At 39.6% G+C, this 14248-nt stretch overlaps 1 protein-coding gene across 1 annotated transcript in view; it reads left to right on the top strand.

Moving 5' to 3' along the window:
• LOC139737549 (RNA-binding protein, mRNA-processing factor 2a-like) overlaps positions 1-14248 on the top strand; it is a 153517-nt gene that overhangs the window by 127619 nt on the left and 11650 nt on the right. The window contains exons 3-4 of the mRNA XM_071648227.1: positions 1269-1346; positions 10889-10942. Coding sequence (XP_071504328.1) covers positions 1269-1346; positions 10889-10942 — 132 coding nt within the window. The remainder of the gene's footprint in view (positions 1-1268; positions 1347-10888; positions 10943-14248) is intronic.

Here is a 14248-nt window from a genome sequence, read left to right as displayed (position 1 = left end):
CCAAGTCAAGTAATTTTTTTTTTCACTGACTGATGTTTATCATTGTTATTGTCATTGTATCTATCTTGCATGACGATTGAACAGCTTTGTTTATTTATATCTATTTAGCTTATTTCAAATCTTGTGTTAGGGAATGACCAATTACTGGACTATGAAATCCAAAATGTTGCATACCATTTGTAGAAAATCAGTTTGTCACAGTTGTCAGCTGGCCATGGACATATAAAATTACAGGTCTACGCTATTTCAAATTTCCAATTGATTCTACTCATATATATTTGCAGAACTCATGAGTAGGGTCAGCCAGGTATTTGCACTTTAAACTAAATTATACTCCTTTCATTTGGTTTCTGCATTTGTTGTGACGGATCTAGTCTTTCCCTTTATGTCCATTGCCTTCCGCTGTGCACCCTACACCACCGTGGAAGTGTGTCTAAAAACGCCCCAGATCCCCCGCTGCGGAAAATGTGACTTGATTAATTCTTGCCCCGTCGAGAATACCTGGTTCGCTGCTCAGCTGGTTCTGTTGACAGGAGAGAACAAAAGTAAATCAAATCAACCCAAGTGTGATTTTCCTTTCACATTAATGATTCAATTACATAGGAAGGAGCTGATGGTTTGAGAGAGGGGGTGGGGGCAGGGAGACATTTTGCATATAATGATGCCTTTGCTTCAGAGCCTGAGGTCTGTGCATTGTATGTACATGTACCCTCCTTGGTGGCCCTTAATTTAATTTCTCCCCTCCACTTCGTATCCCATTCTTGCCGATCTGTACCTCCATCAAACACACATTACACAACTGGGCTTGAATTTGAACAATCAAGTTTGAGATGACGTATCTCTCAAGGGTTCACCAACGTACACAGCTGGTGAGAAAACAAGAGACGGAGAAAATACGATCTGAAGTCATTATGCCCTGAGAATGTATTGTTTTCCAAATGAAATTTTGCATCTACATTGCAGATGCTGGTATTGGAAGTGGGGCATGAGACCTACAGACACCAGTAGAAACGAGATGGAGATATGGCGAGCGAGAGAGAGGGAGAGGAAGAAGTGGTTATCTTTAGATCATCTTCCTCATTTCCATTGCGTCTGTTTCTATCTATTTCCCCTATTCACTGATCTCCTGACTGCGATGAATGCAAATATCTGACAGCCAACTGTTTTCATTTTCTGTCTGTTGCTATGGAATTTTTGAGTGTTTGTCCTTTTGAATGATATGTTTCCTTTATATATATCTCTCTCTCTCTGTCTATTTTTGCCACTAGGTGCGAACCCTGTTTGTTAGCGGCCTACCCATGGATGCCAAGCCGAGGGAACTCTACCTCTTATTCAGAGCCTACCAGGTGAGCCTTAACCCGTACTGTGCCATTGAATCCAATGTGCACAACTCTCACACACAAACCTATGGGCAGGTAATGTGATGTGGAATTCAGATGGTTAATAAAGGAGAAGTCCAGACAATTTTCATAGTTTCACATCATGTACTGGATAAGCTGTTATTTTCGTGAGGGTTTAATTTTCGCGAATTTTGCGAATCACAGTTGGATCGCGACTTTAACAGACACGAAAATGTCTTTATGCCTAGGGTAATAGTGCATCTACATTAGCATCGGCATTTGTTTGTGAAAACTACATCTTGTGAAAATGTCTATTACCTCCTCATTCTCGAAAATATCTGTATGCGAAAATAACAGCATATACAGTAGTACATATATTGACAGCTCCATGTATAGATTTGTGGAATTCATTTTGGTCCTTGAGCAGAGCAACCAATGCTCTGAAGCACCCAAAGCAACTTTCACTGAACAAGGATGATGACATAGGAGGCTCACATATTTCAGAAATGTAGCAACGTAATTCCATTACAATACCGCTTGCTTAACAAGTTCACCTGTGTAGAATGTATGCATGCTTTCCTCTGTTGTTCTGCTTCCTCGAGCCCCCAATCAGGCATTTTTATGTTGAAGCTGCCATGTCATCATCCTTGTTCATTGTAATTTGTTATTACTGGTAATCTTGTTAACATCCTTATTCCTCATCCCAGTTTCTATAGATTCTCAAACTCTGTACCCAGTATAATCAATTTATAGATGGTCAAATATGTAAGTCTGAAGATCATTTGGAGATCTCCTTCAACCCTCTGTTTCTCAAACTCTGGTAATTCCTGTAGGCTGTCATGCTTTGTGGACCAGTGTCCAGTAAGCAGTAGGTTAAGTAATCTTCTTATCAATTTGAGAACCAGACAGTCTACATTTGACCAGAATTAAGGTCCTTCTGCCTCTCACCTTATGCATTTTGAGATATTAAAGTCTTTCTGCTCTTAAGCCAGCAGTTTTGGTAGAACTTTTGAGATTAAAGTCTTTCTGCTTTTAAGCCAGTAGTTTTGATAAAACAAGGACTGGAAAGAAAATGTTAGAAAGATACAAAAAAATACATCCCAAATCATCAAGTCTGTATACAGGCTTCTATGCCAATCTCTGCTCAGTATTGCTTTGGAGTAGAAGGCTTTTATAGTCAGTTGCTTTATATTGATTGATTATATCAAATGTTGCTCGGTGTCAAACAGTATGTTCTGACAGCTTGATCGCCTGATTTATGTCTGAATTTTATGTCTGAAATATGTTCCCGCTTGCAAGAAAGGAATTTTCATTAAAAATTTTGATATGTGCAGAGGTGTTGTGTGATTGTATGTGTGTATCCATCCATGTGTGTGCATGGGTATATGAGTGTACACATATATGTGTATTGATGCATGTGTTGATATGTTAGTGTATTTACGTACATTTATGTACAAATTTATCAATATCTGTTTATAGTTTGCTCGTGTGTTTTCTCTTTTCTAAGGGTAGACAAACACTTAAAAGAGCCCTGCAGTAAATGCTTAACCCATTGAAGATGGACTGCTTTTCCTTCAGCACGCTTTTCTAATTCACCCTAGCCTGGGAATACTCGTTACTAGTCTTCGACGGGTTAATATTTATACAAGGTAATACTGTAATGCTGCGTCTCCCCCACAGCATGGTGCTCTATGCCCTCACAATGTGTAGAGCACAGGTTGCGAAAACATTTTATTTTTCTTGTGTAAATCTTATGGATGGTTCAGCCATTCCAACTAGCGTACGTGGTGTTAGCTGTAGATGCTTTGCATCAATTATATATTCATCTTTGCCACTGCCCGCTTGTTGCGACACGAGCGAGTGGAGTGTATCTCTTTGAGGCTGCATGCATGGGTTTGGTTGAATGGTGTGTAACTTGGGGAGAAGGTTCCCAAATGTCTTTGAGGTTGACATTCCTTGGGGATTTGGGATGCATACCAGGAAGTCTGTATGGTATGAGTCCATCTAGCCATCTCAGAAACCATCCTTTTTTTTAACTCTGTGATCGCGCTCCCCCCCCCCCATCTTATTTTTTTTTCGTGGGTTGAAGAATATTGGTGGGAGCCGTACATTGTTGTGTTAATACTTTAACCCAGATTAGACGGGAGCAGGTCTTTTGAGTCTCTGATGGTTGACATGCATTAGGAGATGGAGGAAGCAGGGAGCATCTCCCCCTTTGATGCGCATTCCTAGCAACAGGATGGCATCAAAAGCCCTCTCATCCGCGGTCCGATCAATGGAGCCTTCCTCCTTTTGTTGCACTCTGAGAGGAAGTGCTTACATTGTATTCAGGAAAGAGAAGTAGAGGATGGGGGAGGGGGTAAGAAGGATAGGGAGAGAGAGAGAGAGAGAGAGGTAATCGAGAGGAGAGAGTGGGAGTGAGGTGAAAGAAGAGGTATGAATGGAAGGGGGAGGTGGGAATGGTAAAAGGAAAGAAAAAGACTCTCATAGAGATAAGGCTTTCATCTTACAACTATGCATTGGGCATGATACTTCCATGTATCAATATTTCTATGTCTGGAAAAAAGTGTGGCATGTACTGATATAAGGTTCACCTTTGCCATTGGCATCTCAAACAAATAATATTGATCAATTCATCTCTGCTCCTGGTGTATCTGAAAAATATGTGCACACTAGAAGGCACTTAATTCTTTGGTTTTCTTTTTCCTACTCAAAATTTGTTTTGAAGAAGCATTTGCGATGAGGCTTATGCTTCTGTGCTGACTAAGTTCATTGCACACAAAAATGGGAGCTAAATATTATGGTGTTCTTCTGTTGGCTCACTGCTGTTGCAAAAAAAAAAAGAAATGAAAAAAAAAAGATGGCATGGAAAAAAAGATGGCATGGAAAAAAATATGGCATTGAAAACTCTCACATCCTCATTTGCCTGGCTTGTGAATGCAAGCAACCTATAGGAGTTTGAATGATGCCCTAATCAGACATTTACAGTCATAAAGACCGGAGCCAAAGGCATGACGTAGCTGTGACATTTAAGTGCAAGTAAGCTGCATTATGCTCCCAACCAGCATTGAGATAGAAGAGTGATGAGAGGAAGAGAAAGAGATAGATAGAGAGATAGAGAGATAGATAAATATATATATATATATAGAGAGAGAGAGAGAGAGAACTATCAGAGAGCTGCCAAAACTTTCTACTGCTGCTGTTGCTTAGTATTTATCAGTTGTTAGAGCGATGCATTTGCGTCAATTTATATTTTGAGTGATGTCAGACAGATGCATGGTGCATTAAAGCCCACTTGATAATAGCACATGGAGGAAATAGCATTAAATGTAATCATTCTCACATGAAATTGACAGATCCTAGTTGACATTTAGCGGTAGTGATATTTCTTAATGAAAATTTGAATGCAGACTTACGGCGGCGAGAATTGTACCTACACCAGGGAAGAAGTATTGAATGCACCAATTAGCTGCATGGGAGACGTTTGAATGATAATGTGAACTTCACAAGAAATTCTTCCCTCAGGCAGTTGCACATTATATACGTGATATGAGATTTTTTTTTTCTTCTTTTTTTTTTATCTACCACTGAATTTGTAGAAACATGTAAAGTCAATTCTGAGTTGTGCTTAGTGCTCTTCCAAAGTACAGGTAAACCTGCTATTGAGAAAGGGGAAAAAAGAACAATGCCATGGAAATAAATAGACAAAATGATTGAAAAATAACAGGAAAAGGCTCTGGAGAACGATGGAAATAAGATTAGAAAGAGGGGAGAAATTTGATTTTATTTTTCGGGGGGGGGGGGGGGTTGGAAGGAATGTTGATACTTGCAAATTGCATGAGAGGCAGAAGCACTGGGTCAGGTTATTTTGCCACGTGTGAAAGTTGCCTTTAGAGAAAGAATAAACATGGAGGAAATGGAGTGTGGTAGGCGTTGACATAGTCAAATCACTTTTATCTTCTTTTTTTTCTTACTTTAGAAAGGTTTGCGAGTATCTTGAACTTTTTTCCCATTAATCTTGTGTTGATTTACAAATGAAAATGCAAACAATACCTTGATTGAATGGGTGCTGCCGTGGACTACGTCGCGTGGCAGAAGCAGCGAGCAAGAGGCCAGAGTAGAGAGCAGAGCCTCGCGCAGAAAGCCCTCTCGGGCGAGCTGTAATTCCTCGGTTGCCATGACAACTGGCTACCTTAGGAGGCGTGATGTGGTGTGATTATTGGAACCAAGGGAGCAAGGGGAAGGGGAATGTATATTCTCGGTGGACTGCAATTACATGTGTCTACAGCAATATAGCGAGGCAAACTCCACAGTTTTTCCCCTCCCCACCCTTCCTCTTTGTTTGGGGGCGGGGGGGGGGGGGGGGGGAGCAGGGTGTTAAGGTAGAAGAAAAATATGTATTGACTCTCTTTGTCAGATGTTATTGTATTCATTGCATTGGTAAGAAAGATTTTTTTTTTCTAAGAGGCAATATTTAGACACTGAGATTGTATGAGTTTTGGTTCAAGATTTTCAGTTTGAGATGAGTTTGATATTTCCAGGAACCGACTAACAAACCAACCACTTCAATTATAAGTTGGCACATCAGTCAGAAAAAAAAAATCACACGTTGATACTTAATAATTCATAACATAACATGGCATGCCAATGCCATGTGTGTGTATAGCACATTTTCATTGATAGTTGCTAAGCGCCTTGCATAGGCAGAAATACACACATTTGCAGCAAATATTTGCCTTTCACATCAAGCATGTCGCAACAACCTATTTCTTTTTTTTTAAAGGTATTGTAGATGCATGACAAACCCAGTGCCTGATTCGAAGTGCCAGTTCCTATCTTTATAGATTGATGCAGAGGGCAAGCATTAGGTGACCTGTGGTAAGACTAAGTGAAAGAGCGGGGAGGGATTGTCAAAAGTTGGGCATTTATCAACTTCCCCCTGTTTGCAACGCATCTTGATACCCACTATCAAAACAAGTTTGCAAACACCTTTCGGGTTGCATTTAACGAGTTGTTGCACGTTCATTATCACTGTTGGGAGTCAATTGGGAGGTATTGCCACTGTGCAGCTCCACTGCGCAGTTTGACCCAAGGAGCAGAGATGTATAGCTGGCAGTGTTTGGTGTGGGCTGGTAACAGCTATAGACATGTTTCAAAACAACTTTGCATTTATCAACTACAGAAATGCATTTCTGGCTCAAACACATTAAATTCGCGATCACACTTCCTTCAGGGTTTCAGAAAGGCATTTCTAACTTCATTTAGTAATCAAAACAGCTTTGCATCTATCAACTGCCCAATCCTCTCTGAAAGCTGTTTGGAATCCTTTATTCTGTACCAGAAGTGAGTTGATAAATACACCAATTGAGAATTATCATTATGATCCTGATGAGAAGATGCTATAGAGAACTCTGTCATTCCAATTTGAACTTCAGAAATCCCTTGGTTTCTCCTGCGGTGTCCATATCTAGTTTGAGATTCAATATATTGCGCATTTGGTTTGGATGCATCGTGCAATCTGTAGTGCTCTAGATGTCCTAATTCTAAGACTTAAGTCGCCCCCATGCAAATGTCATCGTACAAGCTTAATGGTAGTCGTAAAGCACAGAACAGTGTTTCCATAACCGAGATCACATGATGGGCGAAATGTTTTGTCTCCGCCTCCTGCATCGAAGCAAAATATTGAAGCACCTGATCCACAGGTTGAGCCACAGACTGATGATAACAACGATAATGGTGGTGGTGGGAAGGAAGGTTTGTGGTTATCTGCAGGCAGGTGGATCGGGTTTCTTCTCCCCTGGTCTAAAGTGTCCTCCGAGGGGAAGTTTGTAATAGGAAAACGGGCACACCGATAGCCAGCAACCACAAGAGTGTATAAATGCATATCATATAGGAGAACTACACTGAGAGAAATTTATTCATTGCCTCGGAAAGGGACATGCTCATTCTTGTCAATGAATATGGTGAATTTTCTCAATTTTCATTTTCTCAATAATTAACCACTGATGCATGTAGGTATAAATTATATTTTGCAGTCTCCTGTGCCCAAGTGTTTTATATATCCCATCAAATATTTACCACACTGTATGACATATATGTATACATATATTTTTTTTCTTATAAAATAGCTAGCGGATTTCAAGCATGGTAATTGGTCAAAACGCGTCACGTGGCATTCAACTTGATAGTGATATACCACGCTCGTGATATTGCGTTGAGTTTTGTGTATCATTCATCGTGTATTTGATCTAACGTAACTGGCATGCAACACTTGCGATGCTAATTCCCATCGTATCGCAAGCATCACAGTGTGAGGCGGCCTTTGACTGCCGTTACCTGGCGTTATCACGTTGAAATTTGTCTATCATTCATCATGTATAATGCCATTTCTATTTCTTTTTTGGGGGGGTTTTCAGAGGCGGCACCTATCTAAAGAAACCTCGCGTTCACTGCACTTACACTATTGCACTCAGTGCCGTGCGCTATTTCTATAATAATGTATTAAATCTAGTTCTTTGCAGTTGTCATATGTCATGTAGAGTAAATATGTAACGTTTTTGCTATCCAAAAATCTGTATAACTGTGCTTTATTTTGCAAAAATACCTGTACTGTTAATGGTCACAAAGAAATCAAGTGTGAATACATGCATCTATGTCTAGTGTGTGCAAATGGATAGTGTGAGGTGTGTTTCATTAAAAAGAAAAACCTCTACGATTGCACTTGTCTCTTTGGAAATGTGCGGTGCATACCTGTCCGTGCTCATGTTTGCATTAGATATTCATCAGAGTGCTTCATTCTCACTAATGGGGGCTTACAGCTTGGTGAAATGCAGAGACAAATTCAGCCAGAGGCAGAAAGGCATGTCATCTGTGTCCTTACTAGTCAGAGCATACGATATTGACTCGATCTCATATCTCCAAATAGTTGTAATTTCCATGTGTACACAGTCCCCCATTATCAAATATGATAAATAACCACATCAAAGTTCTCCTGCTTCATTGTCTACATACAGTGATATCACAGAATGGCCAAATTTACATGTGATTCTAATTCAGTCATTTCATGAATTTGTGTCACTGTGCTAATATTCTTGTCCCCTTTCATTCGGTCGGCAAGCTCCCCAAATGGGGGAAAATAATGCAAAATGTAATTATCGAATAATGCCTGACTACCCATATCTACACTTATGTCATATTTAGTATCACTGCCTTTTTTTTCATCTGGATTGTTACCAATACCTATCTTCACTACGATTCGTATCACTGCGATCATCTCGGGGGTAAAAAATCATGGCCTATACTCCCTATACAGGGCACAATCGCTGGTGTCATTGCCACCTCAATGTTTTGTTTTCTCAGTTCCCCATCACTTAATCTGAAACCTTGATACTGAGCTTACGATAGTGCATTTTGTTTAAGCTTGCCCCGTTCTTCCTCTCTTGATCCCCTCAAGTACCCTCCCGCTTTTCGCCACCCTACCCCTTAGAACCGACACTGCTGTTGACAGCGTGATATGAGGTAATCCGTGGGGGTGATTATGATTCCAATGTTGGTAATCATCCGTCCTCCGATGACAGTGGGGGGGGGGAGGGAGGCCTGATATCCGAGGCAGGACCCATCTTCCATATCCCCTCCCTCACCCCTTCCACCATCACCACCGTCCTCACACTGCTCATATTACCAAGTAGATAACCCTTGTCTGGACTTGGTACTGGTGAAGAGATGTTTCAGTAGAAGGATGCTCTTACATCAGAAAGCTCTGTGAGAGGTTAAGAAGTCCATCAGCAAGCATCTCTTCTCTGTCTTTTTTTCTTCCAAAGTTCAGTTAGTACAAAGGAACATTGATGTGTTCAAAGAGAGTTGACGTCATGACAGGCATGAAATTAATAACGGGGTGCTCACGTCACACTCCTGTAGTGGTGCAACTAGTGCTCAGAAAGTGGCAGAGAGTGTGTATTGCAAACATCCCTGTTGCTTGTAAGATAAGATTTAGGTACTGATGACACTCTTATATGACATGCATCCAAACAGCCAGCTTATACAGTATCTAGTTGCTTTGTTAAGAGTCCCCTCAGCGTTTTGATGATGATGTGATTAGATAGGAAACTGCCTGAATTCTTGTTTTGTTCTGTTTTATTTTGTTTTTTGCTAACACAAATTTAAGGGGAATCTTTAGTTGTAGTGAGTGCTAATCATATCATTCAGGTCAAAGCTGTGTTGGAATCTGATCTACATATTGTAGTGTTAAGTCATCTGGGAATAATACAGGGAGGCTATAGACGGGTTTTGTAATGTATTCAGATTTTATGCATACTTTGTGCGCAAAAGTTGCCTTTAACAACCGCAAAGCTTGCTGTAGGTTTGCCAAACCTATTAATAACTACTGTAAAACATGATATTTTAGCGACATGAAATTTTCACGAATTAGAGCCGACGGCTTTTTCGGGCATGAAATTTTCACAAAGTGTCTTTGGCATTCAGTGCCTATAGTGTAGACAAGAGCCTTCGTGTGCATTTTATTTTTGCGAATCTTGGCTCTAGCGAAATTTGCAAATTTAAAAAGCACGCAAACATTCCTCGTTTTACCAGTATGAATAGCAAAGTGAATTCCTGCCTTTGGAACTTCATGGGAGGGAGCAGGTGAATGAAATTCTTTTTTGCTAGACTTTAGGAAAAGAAGCATCTATGAATTGTGATAAATTACAGGAAATGGTTGATTGGAAGATGTCCTTGCCTGCAAAAAAAAAAACAGTCTCATCTCAGGATCAGATTGCAAAAAAAAAAGAAGATATATTGTGATTGTGTGTATATCCCCCAAATTATTGATCTTGGTAAATAGATGCTTAACAGAGTGTTGGCAGAGCTATGATGCAAGTGATTTTTACGTTTGTGAAATGGTAATTGCCTGGGTGTCAAAGTACAGGTGCAGCACTGAATGACTTGTCCATTTATGTATACCAGCTAGCATTTATCTCTTTTATCACTGAAATGATGTATGTCACAGAAGTTCCAGTTGGCCTTATGAACATCTGGAAGTATATTATTTTGGATTTTTGTTGGCGGTTTTTGAAGTGTCATGTTGCTCAGGCTTGTCTTTTGAATGCATGCCAAAGAAAGGGAGCCAGATACTATATAGATCTGTGGCAAAAACTGGGTTTCATGTTTGCAGGTAAAAAGAGGATGAACTTGGGTGACCACCTCCCCATCCCCCCCCCCCCACCCCTGCAGAAGACTAGTGGAGCTTCTACAATGGTTTAATATCGTATTCCTACTTGTTGTTTTACTTGTGTCTATACAAAGTGCTGAAATAAGAGAACAACTTTTCTAAAACTCGATTGGCACTTCTTCAGTATTGGGAATGAACACCACTAATCTGACTGCTTTGGTAATAGTCTTACTCGATAGGTAGACTTCTGTCAGTAGGAATGCAACGTGAATGATTAGCTGTATGCTGCCATGATGTGGTGTTCACATGTTGCGCACACAGAATGTTTTTGTCATCTTTTCTGACGTTTCTTTTGCACGTTTCTCTCTGTCTATCTTTTCAGGGATACGAAGGCTCATTACTGAAAGTCACCAGTAAACCGGGAAAGAACCAATCGGTAAGGACAAATCTGCATTGATTCCTTTCGCACACACACTCAACTGAACGAGGTAGTGAGAGCGTTGACAGTGTCGAATCTGATGGAGGCAACAGCCGTAGCATGCTTGCGACCTAGATTAATTTTGCGTCATTTTAGGACGGATGGCACTCTTGATTGCAATCTTCAAAATAGAATCGAGTCATGTCCCAGATTTATATCGGTCGCAACCTCCCTACTCTTTCCATACTATTGATGAGAGAAAAAAAGGGGGTAAATAGGAAACCAACATGCTACGCATTTTGTCTCCGAGAAGAGTTAATCAGCGTGCTCTCACTATATTTGTTACACCTTTCCACTATATCGCACATGCTCTCTGAAAAGCACTGTATCCTTCCTGTTTTGCTCGTCCTTGCCTCCTTAAATGCCAACAGAGGATACAGGTTTTTATGCAAGTTAGTACTTGATACACCCTTTGCAAGAGATTATGTCTGTTGCTTCAAAAGTGTGAGTAGGATGCTCTGCTGAAGTATTGTGTCCCATTTGCTCACACACGCACGAGACATTTCTTTTTTCCTGAAAGCCTGCAAGGCTGCAGCTTTCACGTAGCACATTTTCTCAGCATGGTGATGATAAAGGTACATGCTTGAATCTAAAATTCTGATAACTTTATCTTAACTAAAACCAAAGTCTCAAAGAACTTAACTTTTCCAGAATACTTCCTTTCTGCCAAAATACAAAATCTTTCCAGAATAGACTTGTCTGAAAAAATGGCAATATTTATTTGCACAAATCAGACAATTTGGAACCAAAGAGCTATGTAGCATTGCATTTTGAACTTGTCTGTTCATGACATTGGGTCATAATTTATCATTGAGAAAACGTTTGAATGAGCAAATCAATTTTAAGGTGAAAGTCTGGATCAAAAGGCAATGCTGTTAATTTTCCATGAATTAACTGTAAAGTTTGAATCCTATATGAACCTAGATTGTATGAAAGAGAATGATATCAAATATTTTGAGAATAATATAAAGTTTTTAAGCTTCATCTTCATTTGAGTGGGGTGATGAAAATGGAAGTATTGATAGAATACTAAGAGAGGTCCCTTTAATCTATATGTCTGAGTGATAATAAATTCTACATGTTTCCTACCCCATGAATTACACAATAACACCCCAAAAAAGATGTCTTTTTTCCAATTTTATGATCGATGTAATAATTATCATACTTTCCTATATAGGTGATGTTTGACCAGAGTCAAAATGACATTTGAAGCAACCCTAGTAAAAATTAATTTGATCGCAAAATGTTCAATGAAAACCTGTTGTCAGTGCCAAATGAAATACTGAAACAGCTTTAACAAAACTCAAGAGAGGTTGTGCACAACTTTTTTGGAAAATCAATTTTACGTACTGCAGTGGAGAATGTGTGGCATCAAAAAAAAAAAAGAAAAAAATTCTTAGCAGAAATAAATCTGGTCTGGTAGTGTTGCACAATCCTCATCCCCTAAAACTTCAGAAATGAGCTTTGATCCCCTGCATATGAACTGGGTACCACTGCACTTTTCCCCCTCGTGCACTGCACCAAGATACCTGGCATACCGCACAAGGGTCGTAAGTGGCCGTAACACGAGTGACACAATTATTAGTCGGCATACCTGGGATTCCTCGCAGACAGAGGGCAGTGTTTGGCTCAAAGCTGCTCCTGTCTTCTGTTTACGAGCTTTCTTGCTGCCTCGGACCCTGTTCTCATCCGAACACTAGCGGCTCTGATTATCTGACTTTGTTCACACAACTTGGAATACCGTGGTAAAATTATTTCTATGTATGTGAACAATACGGGGATAAAAGAGTAGTGTAGTAATAAATTTGTCTCTGGTTTTTTCTGATTTGACTGATTATGCTTTCACCTAGCTTGCAATCAAATAATTTGAGTCCTCAGATATATGCCCGAGATTGAAAATGTAAAATTATGAATTGCCAATAAAGATCTAATTGCTGAATATCTTCTTCTTCTTTTTTGCAAGCTAAAAAGATTTTGTGTTTCATGACACTGAAATCTTATATGTTTTTCACCTTGAACTTTGGCTGAAAGTTATTATTTACTTGACTGTGCTGGCATGTTACATTTGATGTCAGCTTTTACATTAGTATTCTGTCAAAGGCTAGATTCAGAATAGTGCAAAAGTTCTGTTACATTCCTTAAAGTCACATATATCTGGCAGTCAAAGGAGCTGGTGACCAATTCTTTAGCCTTATGTCTACCATAACACTCGTGAATCACTCACTGTGGTACTTGAAAAGGGGTCGGCAGTCAGGCTGTCTGGTTTGGAGACACATGGTTAGAAGTGCGTGTGAAATACACAAGAGTGAATGCAGCCTGAACCAAAGTAGAAACCAATCCTGTTTCATTGTTGACTCGAGCCGTGCAGCCAAGCTACAGCTCATCAACCACACTAGCCTTATTGTTTTTTAACGCAGTGCACAAACAGTCTTAATTCTCAAAACAGTTCCCCCATGATAGATTCCTCTGTAGAAATACTACTGTGCCCTCCATTTTCCTTTTCCCATCCAATTATAAGGACAGAAAGAAACAACAAACAAGTCATTCATAGTTTATCCTGTTGTCAGTAAAAACATTGCCCCTTTTTGGCTGCATAACATAAAGAGAAGTTGCAAAACATCAAGAAAAAGACGTTGTAGATGTCAGTACTTGATTTAGTGATATATCTGACATATTAACTTTATAGTTTCAAATGTATCACATAATACATGTTTGTTAAAATATCATCATAAAGATGTTATAAAACATATAATGAACAATTCTCTCATATAACTTAATGCCGCGTACAGGGTTCTGTATGCAAGAGAGGCTTGCAAAAACTCCTAAACTGAAGAGAATTCCACAAGTTTAGCACTAATGATCTCTGGAAGGTGATCTTATCAACCGAAGGTTCTCATACAGTGAATGTAGTTCAACATCTAACCAAGATAGCATTGGATGGCATTGACGCTGTAATTGTGATCTCAGGTTGACATCTGCCACTCACATTTCTCCTGTCATGCAGGAATTTGAATATATATGGACTTGTCCTCTGGTTTCATGATTAATGATGGTCATCTCATTTTTTCCCCCCATTTCATTCTCTCTTTCATCTCTCCCCTCTGTATATCTTCATTAATGGTTCTCTTCCATTATCCTTTCAACTTTTATAATGCCTGCTTAATTTTTTCCTTTCCTAACACTGCCTTGGCTATTTTTTTCTGTTCATTTGGCATCTTTTCTCCATCGATTTCTACGTTGAGGACTGAACTCCATTCTTCCTCC

Source organism: Diadema antillarum, unplaced genomic scaffold (genome assembly GCF_040938485.1).
Source record: "Diadema antillarum isolate AM-2024a unplaced genomic scaffold, OU_Dant_1.0 seq00000696_RagTag, whole genome shotgun sequence".
Taxonomy (NCBI): domain Eukaryota; kingdom Metazoa; phylum Echinodermata; class Echinoidea; order Diadematoida; family Diadematidae; genus Diadema; species Diadema antillarum.
Note: the sequence above shows the minus strand (reverse complement) of the source record. Positions and strands in the feature narration are given on the sequence as shown.